The sequence below is a fragment of the Rattus rattus genome, chromosome 7 (assembly GCF_011064425.1).
Source record: "Rattus rattus isolate New Zealand chromosome 7, Rrattus_CSIRO_v1, whole genome shotgun sequence".
In the NCBI taxonomy this organism is placed as follows: Eukaryota; Metazoa; Chordata; class Mammalia; order Rodentia; family Muridae; genus Rattus; species Rattus rattus.
The window spans coordinates 111889549-111901936 of NC_046160.1; the positions used below are offsets into that span (position 1 = coordinate 111889549).

Below are 12388 nucleotides of genomic sequence, written 5' to 3' on the forward strand. Positions count from 1 at the left end.
GCCTGAGCTACATGAGACTGTCTCTCAAAAATGGTAATAATTCTGAAGGAGGAGGAAGAGGAGGAGGTAGAGGAGGAGGAAGAGGAGGAAGGGGGGAGGAAGAAACTTGGGCTGAGGGCATAACCATAGCTGAATAAAGTTGCTGGACTCCTCAGGCTGAGCCTCTAACAAAAGATGGCAATTTCCCTGGGCTGCTGCCACTTTCTTAAACATTCATTTATTTTATGCGCACTAGACTCTTGCCTGCAGAGTGCATGTTTATACACTATGTCCATGCCTGGTGCCCACAGAGGCCGTACAGTTGACTGTGAGCCCCCATTGTGGGTGCCAGGAATTGAACCCAGCTCCTTTGCAAGAGTAGTCAGTTCTCTGAACCGCTGAGCCACATCTCCAGCCCTGAGTTTCTTGACTAACAGAGGGGGAAAAAAGAAAGAAAGAAACAATGCTGGCCAGCAGTTCTTCCTGAGTTTAACCTTATGCTCTGGTTACAAAAATAAAGGCAGCGTAGTCCTTAAGGAGCTGATTCTCTGGGGCTGTAGGGCACACCTGGTGTAACTGGATAAAAGCAAAATGGGGGTTTGGGGAACAGAGATAAGTGAAGAAAAAACAACTAAAGAAGTGCACATGAGGGCAATCATGGGGGTCCAGTGACCCGGCTTGTTTTTCTTTTGGTTTGGTTTGTTTTTTCTCCAATCCAAGGCTCCTCCAAGGCTCTCTCCTCTGCTGTTCAACTTCCTCCAATTCTCCCGGGAGAGTCTTACCTCCCTCCTGGCTATGCCTCCCGGCTAGACTGAGATCCCCAGGCAGAAATCTCCTGCCAGGCCCTCCGAAAAGCATACCTACCTACCTCTCCGTTCAGCATCTCCGGTTAGACCAAGTAGCACCAACCGGCACCTCAAACCCAGTATTTAGTTCCCAAGCTGAACCCAGCTCTGTCATCTTTCCTCTCTTAATTACAGTCCCCAAAATCTACTGATAACCTGAGTACCAACCCCAGCTCCGGGCTAACTCCTCCCAGCAGCTGCTTCTTTGGTCCTAAATATCCCCAGCTTCCACCCCACTTCTCTCCACCAGCAAATGCAGGTGGCTACTTTCTGCCCCGAACCACTTTTTAATCATCCTTGGGCGGACTGGCTGAGGCAAAAAAAAAGAAAAAAAAAAAAAGAAAAACACACTTTGGTTTAAAAAGTCTATCTTATATTTAGATCATCAAGGTAGGTCTAAATCTTTTAAACGACAACAAAATGCCTTTGTTACTTTTATTCGAACAGTGATTCGAAGCCTGATAATACCCTTGCCCTAGCCCTAAGGTCACAGATCAGATAGCGTTTTTGCCTAAGGAGCTTTACCTCTGCTGCCCCTCCCTCCCTACTCCTATTAGAGAAAGCATCACACCTGCCTTCCGGCTGGTCTCACACTGGGATAAGCTACTGGTGGTTCCATCTGAATACCTATGGCTGGCACTTACAGGTTTCCAATACTAAATAATCAACTGATTTTTTTTTTCCTACAGCAAAGTTTATCTACTCCTGACATTTTATGAAGTGCAATATTTATGTGTGATTCCCAGCTGGCAACGTAAAATGAGTCATTTAAGACCTGGTTTCAAGGAGCCAAACATGGGGAGGGTCCCACATTTAGAAATCTTTTAACGGGCCTTACAAAAGATTTTAAATTTAGGACTTCCCGGGGATATTTAAGGACTCCACAACTTTCTACTCAGTAACTGAGGATTTCCAAGGGCACAAGTTCCTATGATTACTGTGATAGATGAGAATTGGTGATTATGGTGAAACGTGTGAGAAGAGGCACCACTGTTAGTCACAGTTCTGATGGAGAAACTGGGGCTCAGACCTCTCCAAGTAACGTGCCTAAGGCTATAGAACTAGTTGGTGAGAAAAGCAAGTTTCAACCTTCAGGCAGTATGACTCTTGGCCCACAGAAAATAGAAAATGTTGTAAGGATGAATAAATACAAACATGCATGCATGAAGACTGATCTGAACGACCAGAAATTGGGATTTAATAATTGAGAACTTGGATAACGCAAAATACATGCACATTTTATTCTCCACAGCCTTTATGAGAGACATAAGGTACAAACCCGTTCAAAAGCTACACTGTAAATTCTTTTAGGAGCATCCCCATGGGGTAATAATACTTTTGCTCTGATCTCTTCCTTCCTCACTGGGAGGTGGGCTTTCAGGCTCATCATCCTGCAGTCACGGACAGGAAGTACATGCTTCTGGTGTCAGGTTGACTAGAATACACAGCCACCATGAGGTAAGGAGTGAAGACAAGCCAGAAAAACCTGCAGCCTCCCTTTGCAGCTTACCTCTCTCAGCTCCAGGCGTTGGGCCACAGCTTCTAGGCTCTCCTGGCCAGTGCTCTCCACCGACAGAGTGAACTCCACAAACTCATTATTGAGCAGCTGGATCCGTGCAACCAGGCAGCTCTTGCTGGACACAGTGTAGCGCCGGGTGCGTTTCAATTTCAACCCAAATGGCAGTGGCATCTTCTCCCTTCAACAGTGGAAGGGCCAGGAAGGACCAATCCAGCAGTTATAGTGCCAAGCAAAAGCGACCCTCCAGTCAAAACAAACTCTAGTCTCCAGTTGCTCATCCAACAGCCGCTGCTGCCATTAAAAAGCAACCGAGTCTCCAACGACCAAGCGATGGGAGCATCCACGCCAGCGCTGAGGAAAGACGAAAGTAAAAATAGGTGGAACTGAGTATAAAGAGTAACTTTTGCCTCTCCGCTGGAATAAGAAGGCTCTAACAAGAGCAGGGAGGTGGCAGGAAAGTCTATCACGAGGGCTGGGGGTGGGGCAGAGGGTCAGACCCCACCCCTTATCCTACCTCGCCTCTAGTGATAGCAGCCCTGGCTTGTTAGAATTAAATGAGATAATGCCCAGCACGTCTATTAACTAACTACAAAGCATTACTGCTCATCTTGCTAGTTTGGAGATACGGTTTTCTTTTCACAGACAATTCTTTTTGAGTTTCCCAGTATTCTGGTGTCTTCACTTACTGTTAAGTGCACACGAAAACTAGTCCTTTAAGCAAATTAACTCTGAACTCCAAGTAGGGAGAATAATCCCCTCTGCCTAACATATGGCAACTGTGAGGCTCAACGGAGATAAAGTGCTTAACAAGCATTTCTAAAGTCCCTTATGGTTCATTATTAACATCACTACAAAGATTTGTGTATAAACAAGTTATAAGCACCCTACTGATACTAGTTCTCGAACCATATAATACCAGTTCTAAAAAGCGTGCTTGAACTCCTCTCCTGAGCAGGGACACCTAAGGAAGCTGTGGGCGCTCACCTACAGAAAAGGGCCAAGCCTTAAACATCATCCTGGTTAAAGAGGACAGGCAAGGCTGGGCAAGCCCATGAAGCCAAGGGCAGCAGGGGGCCGCTGCTCGCAAGTCCTTTCCCCAGGGAGAAAAGCACAAGCGGTGTTGCCTAGCCAACAGGGAATGTCAGAGGCTCCGGAACCCTCCGCCTGCGGCCGCGTTTCCGGGCGGACGTGCTCCGAAAGGACCTGCCCCCTGTGATCGGATGAGGGAGGACTTAAAGGGGCCGGCGTTGGTCCTACAGGCAGGGAGAGATTGGGCGCGCATTTTGAGGCCGTATCCACATAACAGCACCCCCCCAAAACACACTACTTTTTAACCATGCTTGTTGATAGTAATTTCTGCGGTGAATGAACTGGGGACGAACAACAACTCGGGATGTATGTCAACTAGAAATATTTCCCCCTTAACAATTTGACAAAAATCTCAGCTATTTCCATCCCTCACATTGCCACCACTCTCACCTCTGCCCCTTCCTCCGTGGATAAATCTTTAGCTGGGCTGGATCCTAGCCGATTACCTATTTGGGTGCGAGACTGCGTGATGGGACAATCCGTCCCTAAGCCTCACAGGACAAACCGAACGCAGGCCTCAACCGAAACAGCTTTCTTGGTTTCACACTAATAAGGACCTAACTATTTTGTATCTCCCTGGCTTTCTTCATCAGTCCCAGTATTCCTTTCTGTCCTGCTCACAGTCTGAGACTCAACCACAGAGGTCATCGGCACCCGGCTTGTGGAATGGCTGAGCTAGAAAATGAGGTTTAGTTATGACCCTAGACTGCCAAACTTAACGTCTTGGGATTCCATTCCACAAATGTACTCTGCCTCTCTGAGCACAAGGCTGTAATGAGCATCTTAGGAAATCTAAGACGAACCCTAAGCCGTCTCTGTCGTTAAGGAGATTGCAGGCATCTATAATTATATTCAGAGCTGTATCACTAATAGGGACATGGTCAAGGTTCCTAAAATTTTTGTTTTGCTTTTTTGAAGCTCTCTAGTGAGAGCTCCCCCTCTCTTTCCAGAAAGACAAGTTTAAAAAACTTGGGGATGAAGAAGGCCAGGGTGAGCAAAAGGGGAAGCCTATAGCACTATGTTAGTAATTGCTGGATGCCTTACTTGGTTAAAAGCCCTATTCCATAGAAGGAATTGGAGGTGTGGGGATGGGGTGGGAGTGTACTATAATAAAATAGAGTCTGTCGCAATATTTTTCAATATTCTTTGCTGTTTCTAGAGTATAAACAATGGAGCAAAACTGAAAAAAAATCAAGAAAATGAAAATACTTTAAAAAACTTCAACAAGCTTTTAACCATAAGATACACTAATAGTGCTTCCCTAGACCTAAACAACAATGAAAGTGTAGAATACCAAGTATTGTCTCATAAGCCTGTAGGTTTCAGACTTCAAACGGTGGCAACTGAAACATCGAGGTATATTTAAAAAGTTCCGCATGTCCAAAGGGAAGACATCTGATTTATATACTGTCAAATGTGTTTAATTTCTTCACTATAAAGATGGAACTATGCCTTCAACACAGTATACTATACTATATAACTTAATTATTAACCTAAGTTCTGATTAGGCAAACTCAAAATTCCAGTTGTCACTGAGATTTGGAATGTTTTACAGCATTGGGGAGGAGGAAAAGCCAATGTTTTCTCTTTTTTATTTTGGCAACTGTTATAATTTGATTGTTATATTTGCATGCATTTTTCTCCTAAGAATGTCTGGTTTCTTGATTACTCGTATAAAGCCGACTGTGGCAATGCTTGATTAATATATATCTCAATGATGCCATAAATTATGTTTGCATATTACAGCCAAGAGGTAGAAATTTAAAATACTCTGGCGAGGATAGATTTAGGTGCCAACAAGTAAATGAAATGGAGTAATAAGAGCCTTTAAAAAGAAAAAAAGGGAATAATTTCTCTACAAAACTGTTCCATTATAGAATAAGGAAAGATACATATTAAATTCTGCTTCACAAGTTTACAAAAGGTGGTCTGCACTGTTAGCGAGTCCATTTTTCTTAGCCATATACCCTTCCGAAGATTTCCAACGTTTACCTTAACGCTGAGTCTCACCAGATACCACACCTCAAGTCACTTACCACTTGTTCATGGAACACCGCACTATTCCTTTAACACTAAATAATCAATAAAAAAAAAAAAGTGTCTGACATTTTTAGAACATCTATATCTTAGTGCCTTAAATCAATCCTATGTCTCTCGCAGAACATTTGTACATTGATAATCTATAATTAAATGGCCTACAAACAAAACAACTATTTTCAGTGTGAAACTGTTGTCTTGCTCAAAACTAAAAAAGAAAGAAAAAGGAAAACATCGGCTAGTAATATTAGACATACTGCAGTGGTCCCTTGGAGCTCATAAAGATTCAGAACGTGTTTTCTAACATTCTCTATTATCGTAAGGCTTTCTTGGCCGCGGGGGCTGGGGATAGGACAAGCATGCTCAGAGCAGCCAATCTAAACAGGGTTTGCAGAAATCACAAGTTGGAATTTGCAGATCCAAGAATTCTTCCTCCAGGAGTAAAGACGCCCTGCTCCAAAACCGAAACAAGGAGTTGCCAAACAGTTCTTCGTTTTTGTCCCTTGTTGCCAAAGTTATACAGCAACCTTCATACTCCACATATTCCGAGAGGCACAAATATGCCCAAGATTTCAAACCCTGATCCAGAATTAAGCCGCAGCCATCCGCGGAGGAGTCCGGAATAGAAGTTCCAGACTCTTTTTAGAAATGACTAGGAGATCAGAGCAAGCCTGGCAAAGGAAGACTTTGCTCTTTGTTACGCCCCTGCTCCAGTCCCCCGCGCCTCACCTGCTCGGGCTCCCGCCGGGTCGGGGCCGCGCTCCGGCTCTGCGTCCCGCCTCCCTGGGCTCCGCGCGGCCGCCGGGGCCGCTAGCGCTCGCCCGCTCGTGTCCCGGACCCGCGCGCCGACCGCACGCTTTGCCCACACCAGCCGGGCCGCGACGGCACTCGCTGGGGAGCTCAGGGGCCGGGGCCGGAGCTGCGGGGCCCGCGTCCCTCCCTTGGGCCGGGCGCGCGGATCCGGGGAGGCGGCGGCGCGTGACCTCAGAGAGTTGGAATGCGGGCGGCAGGGCGCGGGGGAGGCCGGACAGCTGCGGCCGGCCGCCGGGGAGGGGGCGCGCCGCTGCTGTTTTTAACCGTGTGACCAGTTATTTTAAGTTTCCAAATAAAGCAGAGCTTTGAAGAAAAGAAAAAAAAATGAGATGAAGGGGAGGTTATTTTGAGTCCAGGTAGAAAGGGTCGGTTGCGTTATTAGGTGGTGGTCTGTAAAGTAACTGGGTTACTGGAGTACTCTTGTACACTGCTGGAGATCATTCAAAACTTTCTGCACCCCACCCCACCCCCTTCCAGTGCCTGCTCCTCTGTAGGAACTCTAAACTTAAAGAGAAGTGGGAAGCTGACCCAAATGGGGAGTGGGCTGGAGGTGCTGCTCCCCAGAATCCACTCTATAGGGATCTAGATCTCCCCTAAATGTCTGATAGCTCAGCTTTACCTTGGGGAACCACCCGGAAGGACTACTGCCAAGAGGTAACCATGCAAGTAGCGCTGAGAGAACTGAGGAGCTGCCCCACCAGGACTCCAGAGGATTAAGACCTCCTCGGGAACATGGTCCCCCAAGGAGAGCTGTAAGCATACTCAGTGCAGAATAGAGCTATTGAGGATGGAGGCTCTGGAGTCAGATTGTTGAGATTCAAACCCCAGCTCCAGCTCTTACTGGCACATTCCTAGCCTCTGTGTACTTGGGTCCTCTCCTATAAGCTGGGAATAAGGATCACTATCCAGTAAACGTGAGTAAAATATATGTGAAGCGTTTCCTCCATTCTAGGCCTCGATGCTGATGCTTATTATACTGTATTTTTGCTAACCCTCATCGTGGGCACCTGGCTTCATCTCCTCAGGGTTCTTTCCCTTTGTGCTACTCCCATGGTTACCTCTCCCTTGGGTTTGTCAGTCCTTCCCAGTGATTGCTCACAGTGAAATTCAGCTACCAGACCTCTATGGGTGGTCTAGAATGCCTCCTTGGCCACAGTCACTGCTCTCTTCTCTCCAGCATGCCCTCTGCCCCCATCAAAGAGGGGACAGCCAGGGCATCCAGACCCCTTCCCATTTATGTCAGCCCTCCATGTCTCTCCGACTCAATCCAGAGCCCTACTTCCAAGACAGAAAAAGTTCTAGCCACCCTGTGGCTGCCGCTCTTGGCAGGAATATTATAAATTGTTTCGTGGAGGCTTCATTTATACCTCTTAGAATTCCGAGGGCAGTACTGGGCAGACAGTAGGCACTAAATAAAAACGTGTTAATTGAATCGGGAAGAAAATGAAAGAATTTTAAAAATAGAAAATGATCATAAAACCCAAGTGGTGCTTTAGACAACCGAGTTGAACTTCTTCACAGTCCACAGATGTCATTTACCAACCATGCACTTAAGCTCTATTTTCCCTCAGTCATGTTAATTTGGCAGAAACATCCCCATAGCATGGCATGAGAACAAATGATTAGGTATGAATTATTACTGAATACTTCCTACAAAAGGGGGCGAGGTGACTTATATGGTTTAACCCCAACATTTACAACAAGATTGTTAAGTGAAAGTCTCCCCCTGCCCTGCCTGTTAAACACTCAGCTTTTCTGGAGGTCGTTACTTGGTTCCTATGTATCCTTACAGACTATTATACACACACACACACACACACACACACACACACACACACACACACACACACACGCCTACATCTTATTGCCCAGAAAGTGGTGCATCATACACACTTCTATGATTGAAAGTAATTCTTACTGAATTATACAGTTAGAAAGAGGGCTAGAGAGATGACTCAGCAGGTAAGAACAAGGGCTCTTCTTTCAGAGGACCTGTGTTCAGTTCCTAGCTCCCATTTTAGGTGGCTCACAACCACCTGTGATGCCAGCTGCAACACCTCCAGCCTCTGCCTGGCCCTGTACTTTGTGCACACATACCCTCCTCTCCCGTGCACACATATACACAGAGTTAAAAATAAGTCTTCGACAGAACTGTAGAAAGAAAGCTCTGACCTAAAATGACATTAGACAAAGCGACAAGCAGGAAGGACACGGGTTTGGGTGATCCACTGCTGAGTGTCTAGGGATTTGTTTTTGTGCACGTTTGTCTGTGTGTGGGCCATGTGCACACAAGTGCAAATGTCTTTGGAGGCTGGAAAAAGACACTGGATTCCCTACAGCAGGCCCAGTGTGGGCGCTGGGAACCCAGCATGGGTCCTTTGCAGAAAGCAGTGCACACTCTTTACGACAGCCATGCCTCCAGCTCCCCCTCCTCAAATAGTATTTTCATAGGAGTTAAGTTAGTCTGCTTTGGTATCTTGGTGAACACCCTTCTCATCCTCCAGTATAAATTACCATTCACTGTAAGATCCTGACTGTAGGAATTGCTTCACCTGTGCACTAGGCCCGAGACCTCCACAACTTTAGGAATGATGATTTTAAAGATCACTTCTCCTGGACCTCATAGAAATATTACAACAATGGTGTCACACTCATAGCAAGAGTGACTGACATAAAAATAATCTCCAATACTTAAGGGTTCTTGGAAAACAATTTTTATCTATTGTTATTGGTGGTGGTCGGGAGCCATGTTGCATGTGTGGAAGTCAGAGGACAACTGTGTGGAGTTGGTTCTCTCCTTCTGCCTTTGCTTGGGTTCTGGAGACTGAATTCCGGTATCCAGACTTGCGTCACAAGAGGCAAATGCTTTTACTCCAAGGCCCCCAGCATATAGACATTCTGATCCAAAGGCGGACATGCCATTTGATGGTCAGTACTGAAGAGAAACGTCTGTTCACTCTGTTTGTGTTAGAAGCCAGGTGTTGCATGGAGAAAGATAAAATGCATGCCCCGCCCTCTCGGGGACTCTCTTGTGAACAATGGGTGAAGATATGATTTTAGGTAAGGAAGGAAATTTACACAAGGGTATAACCCTAATGGATTGATAGTGCCTGGTTAATCATTCTGAGAACCCTCTGTTTGAATCTGGAAAGACAAATACGAGGTCAGTACGAGGAAAAGAAAAGCATTCCAGGCTGGAAAACCCCACCACCTCTAGCCCCCTCCTTCCACACAGAGTAGTCACACACACACACACACACACACACACACACACACACAGAGTGGACATAATCATAAAAGCCTACTGAAACGTAGTCCTGGGGGAGCTGGGGGCACAGGGGTACCATTGTTAAGAGAACGTAAGGCTCTGTAGAGCCGGGCCCTGCTAACTTCATGACCAATGTTCTTTTTCAGTTCTCTCCTCTATTTGGAAGGCAGCCAGGAACCCTCTTAGTTGGCACTGTAGTTCATTGTGATCTGGCTCTTATACTGTCCCTTCGGAGAAAAATATGCCGTTTGTCATGGGGCGGTTTATTCTTTTGTAAGGCTAATCCTTCAGCCCTTCAAGGATGTGGATTGTGAAGCTCCATGTCACAGAGAAGCTCCTTGAGCAGCCTCCTCCAACCCCTAAGTGCCATTGGCTTAGTGGGGTACTCTATGGCTCTGACCCCTCTTCATCTGAGATCTGAGTGTTTGAGTTCTCAAACAGCCTGCACTTCCCTGTCCCATAATTTCAAGCTGGTTGTCTAAAAGAGAACCCCGTCAACCCTGTCTTCAATACTTTAAATAAATTCCTTCTTATGAATAAAAAGAAAGAAAGGATCTTGCTATGTAGCCATGCTGGTCTTAAATTCATGATGCTTTTGCCCTAGCTTCCCAAGTGCTGGAACTATAGGCTCTCTCTCTCTCTCTCTCTCTCTCTCTCTCTCTCTCTCTCTCTCTCTCTCTCTCTCTCTGTCTCTGTGTGTGTGTGTGTGTGTGTGTGTGTGTGCAGAAGTGAGTGCTGATATCTTCTTCAATTGTTCTCCATCTTATTTCCGAGGCCGAGCCTCTCACTGGACCTAGGGTTTGCTCATGTCCCTGGACTAGCTGACCAGCAAGCCCTACGTATCCTACGTCCAGTCTCCCAATTCTGGGATTACAGGCACAAAACACCATGCCTGGCTTTTTCATGGGGGTGCTAGGGTTATTCAGGTCTTAATGTACAAACACCTTTCTGACTGAGCCATCTCTCCAGGCCTCTGGATATCTTTTTAATGAAAATACTCTTGGCTCTTTTTCACACAATTGTTGGATGCCGACCTGTTTAAGGTGCAACGATGGTAAAAACATGTTCCTGTTCTTGGCTGTGGAATGGTGGATAAAGGAATAGAAAAGAAAACTTACCCGGCTTTTGAACTGTGAGATGAGCATAGAGACTTGGTCCTGCTCATCTGTGCGCCCCGGCTCCAAACGCAGTGTCTCGCTCGGTGCAGGCATTTAATTTTTAATCAACAGACATAATGCTGCTGCGAGCCAGGCACAGCTCGAAATGCCCTGCAAATATTAACTTACCTCCACCTTATAAGAAAGTTTTGAATGGGGAAGCCTGTTATATCTGTGCCACAGATGAGGAAACCTAGGCGCGAAGAAAAGAAGCTTCTTGCCTAAGGCCTCAGAGAGTGGCAGAGTCGCACTTGAACCCAGACATCCTGGCCCCAGGGTCCCGTTCTCTGTCACCTGCTCCTCCCTTTCTCATCAATGTTTCATGACTCTAGGGCCTCGGAATTTACCCAGGAGAAATGCTTTTGCAAACCAAGCCTTTGATTTCTTTTAACCTACAAGTATTTGAGAAATGTTTATTATGAGTCTACCATTCTGAAAGAACTTCCATAGAAATACAAAAGGCACCTGGTACTCAGGCCATCATTTTGCTAGGGAGGACGAGCACATACATTGATAGTCACAGTAGAAAACCTAAGATATCATATCCATTTCCTCATAGATACCAGAAGAACTGTCACAGGTCAAGGGGCCTACGGCAGCTGGATCCCAGGTAGCCCTGTGATTTCTACTCTTCTACAATCCCTGGGAGTGTAGATTACTTAATTAATGGATATGGTGAGGACAAGGGATTATGGAGATATAAAAAAGGTCCTAACCCAGTTAAGCCCAACTGAATGAGACGTAAGTCCTTAACAGAGGAACCAGGGTGTGCTTGGGGGTGGGGGTGGGGGTGGGGGAAGTACATCTTTATAAATTAAGAGGGCAGCCATATTGATGAGGCTCTTGGCATGGAACAAGAGCACGGCTCCTAGTCTGTAGCTGGCAAAAAAGATGGAGCCTTTGCTCCTAAGGGTCCCATGAAATCATTTCCTGCTAATGAGCCTGGAATGAAATTCTTCCTTAGTCAAGTTCCAGATGAAAATTCAGCCTGTCTGCCACCTCCGCGGAAGACTGCTGAGACTCTGAGCTTAAGACCCAAGGAAGCTGTGCTTGCATTGCTAGATGGATTGATGGAAAGTGCAGGAAAAGACACATGTGTGTCCTAAATTGCTAAACCTGTGGCCTCCGGTTATGCAGCAGGAGCTGGCTAGTAGAAACTAGTTCTTAAGAAGCTAGGCATAATCCACCCCTTCCTTGTCACTTGGGACAGGGTGGCAGATGGGAAAGCTGGCCCCGGGACTATGAGAGTGGGACCACTGGCCCTGTCCCTCACCAGCTGAAACACTCAGGAGAGCTGGCCCTGGATGTGGGTGTTGTTGGTCAGCACAGCGTGAGATCAGATACCGCTCAGGCCCAGATCCAGAGCTTTGAATTGGCCTGCTCCAAAACCTACCCCATCAATGAACTGCTGGAGGGTATGAAGGAACTAGTCCTACAGACCCAAAACTAGAGTCTCCATGACACAAGGCAACAACAGGATAGCTGAGAGGAGTCCGGGTGAGGTCCCAATACTGAGAGAGTAGCAGAAGCCAGAGGCCTTGTACTAAACCAATGAGTTATTCCAATGAACATTTACAAGCAAAGAAATGGAATACTGTGGGACACAATACAGCTTCTAAATGAGATTTTTTTTTCCTCTGGGGGGAGGTTGCAAGGGTGGAGGGCAGGTATGAGGGGATGG

At 46.3% G+C, this 12388-nt stretch overlaps 1 protein-coding gene across 1 annotated transcript in view; it reads right to left on the reverse strand.

The window, feature by feature from the left end:
- Ptpn21 (protein tyrosine phosphatase non-receptor type 21) overlaps positions 1-6413 on the reverse strand; it is a 57004-nt gene extending 50591 nt beyond the window's left edge. Inside the window, exons 1-2 of the mRNA XM_032908246.1 lie at positions 6199-6413; positions 2335-2694 (exon numbers count right to left, since the gene is read on the reverse strand). Coding sequence (XP_032764137.1) covers positions 2335-2514 — 180 coding nt within the window. The 5' untranslated portion in view covers positions 2515-2694; positions 6199-6413. The remainder of the gene's footprint in view (positions 1-2334; positions 2695-6198) is intronic.
- Between the last annotated feature and the right edge of the window lie 5975 nt (positions 6414-12388).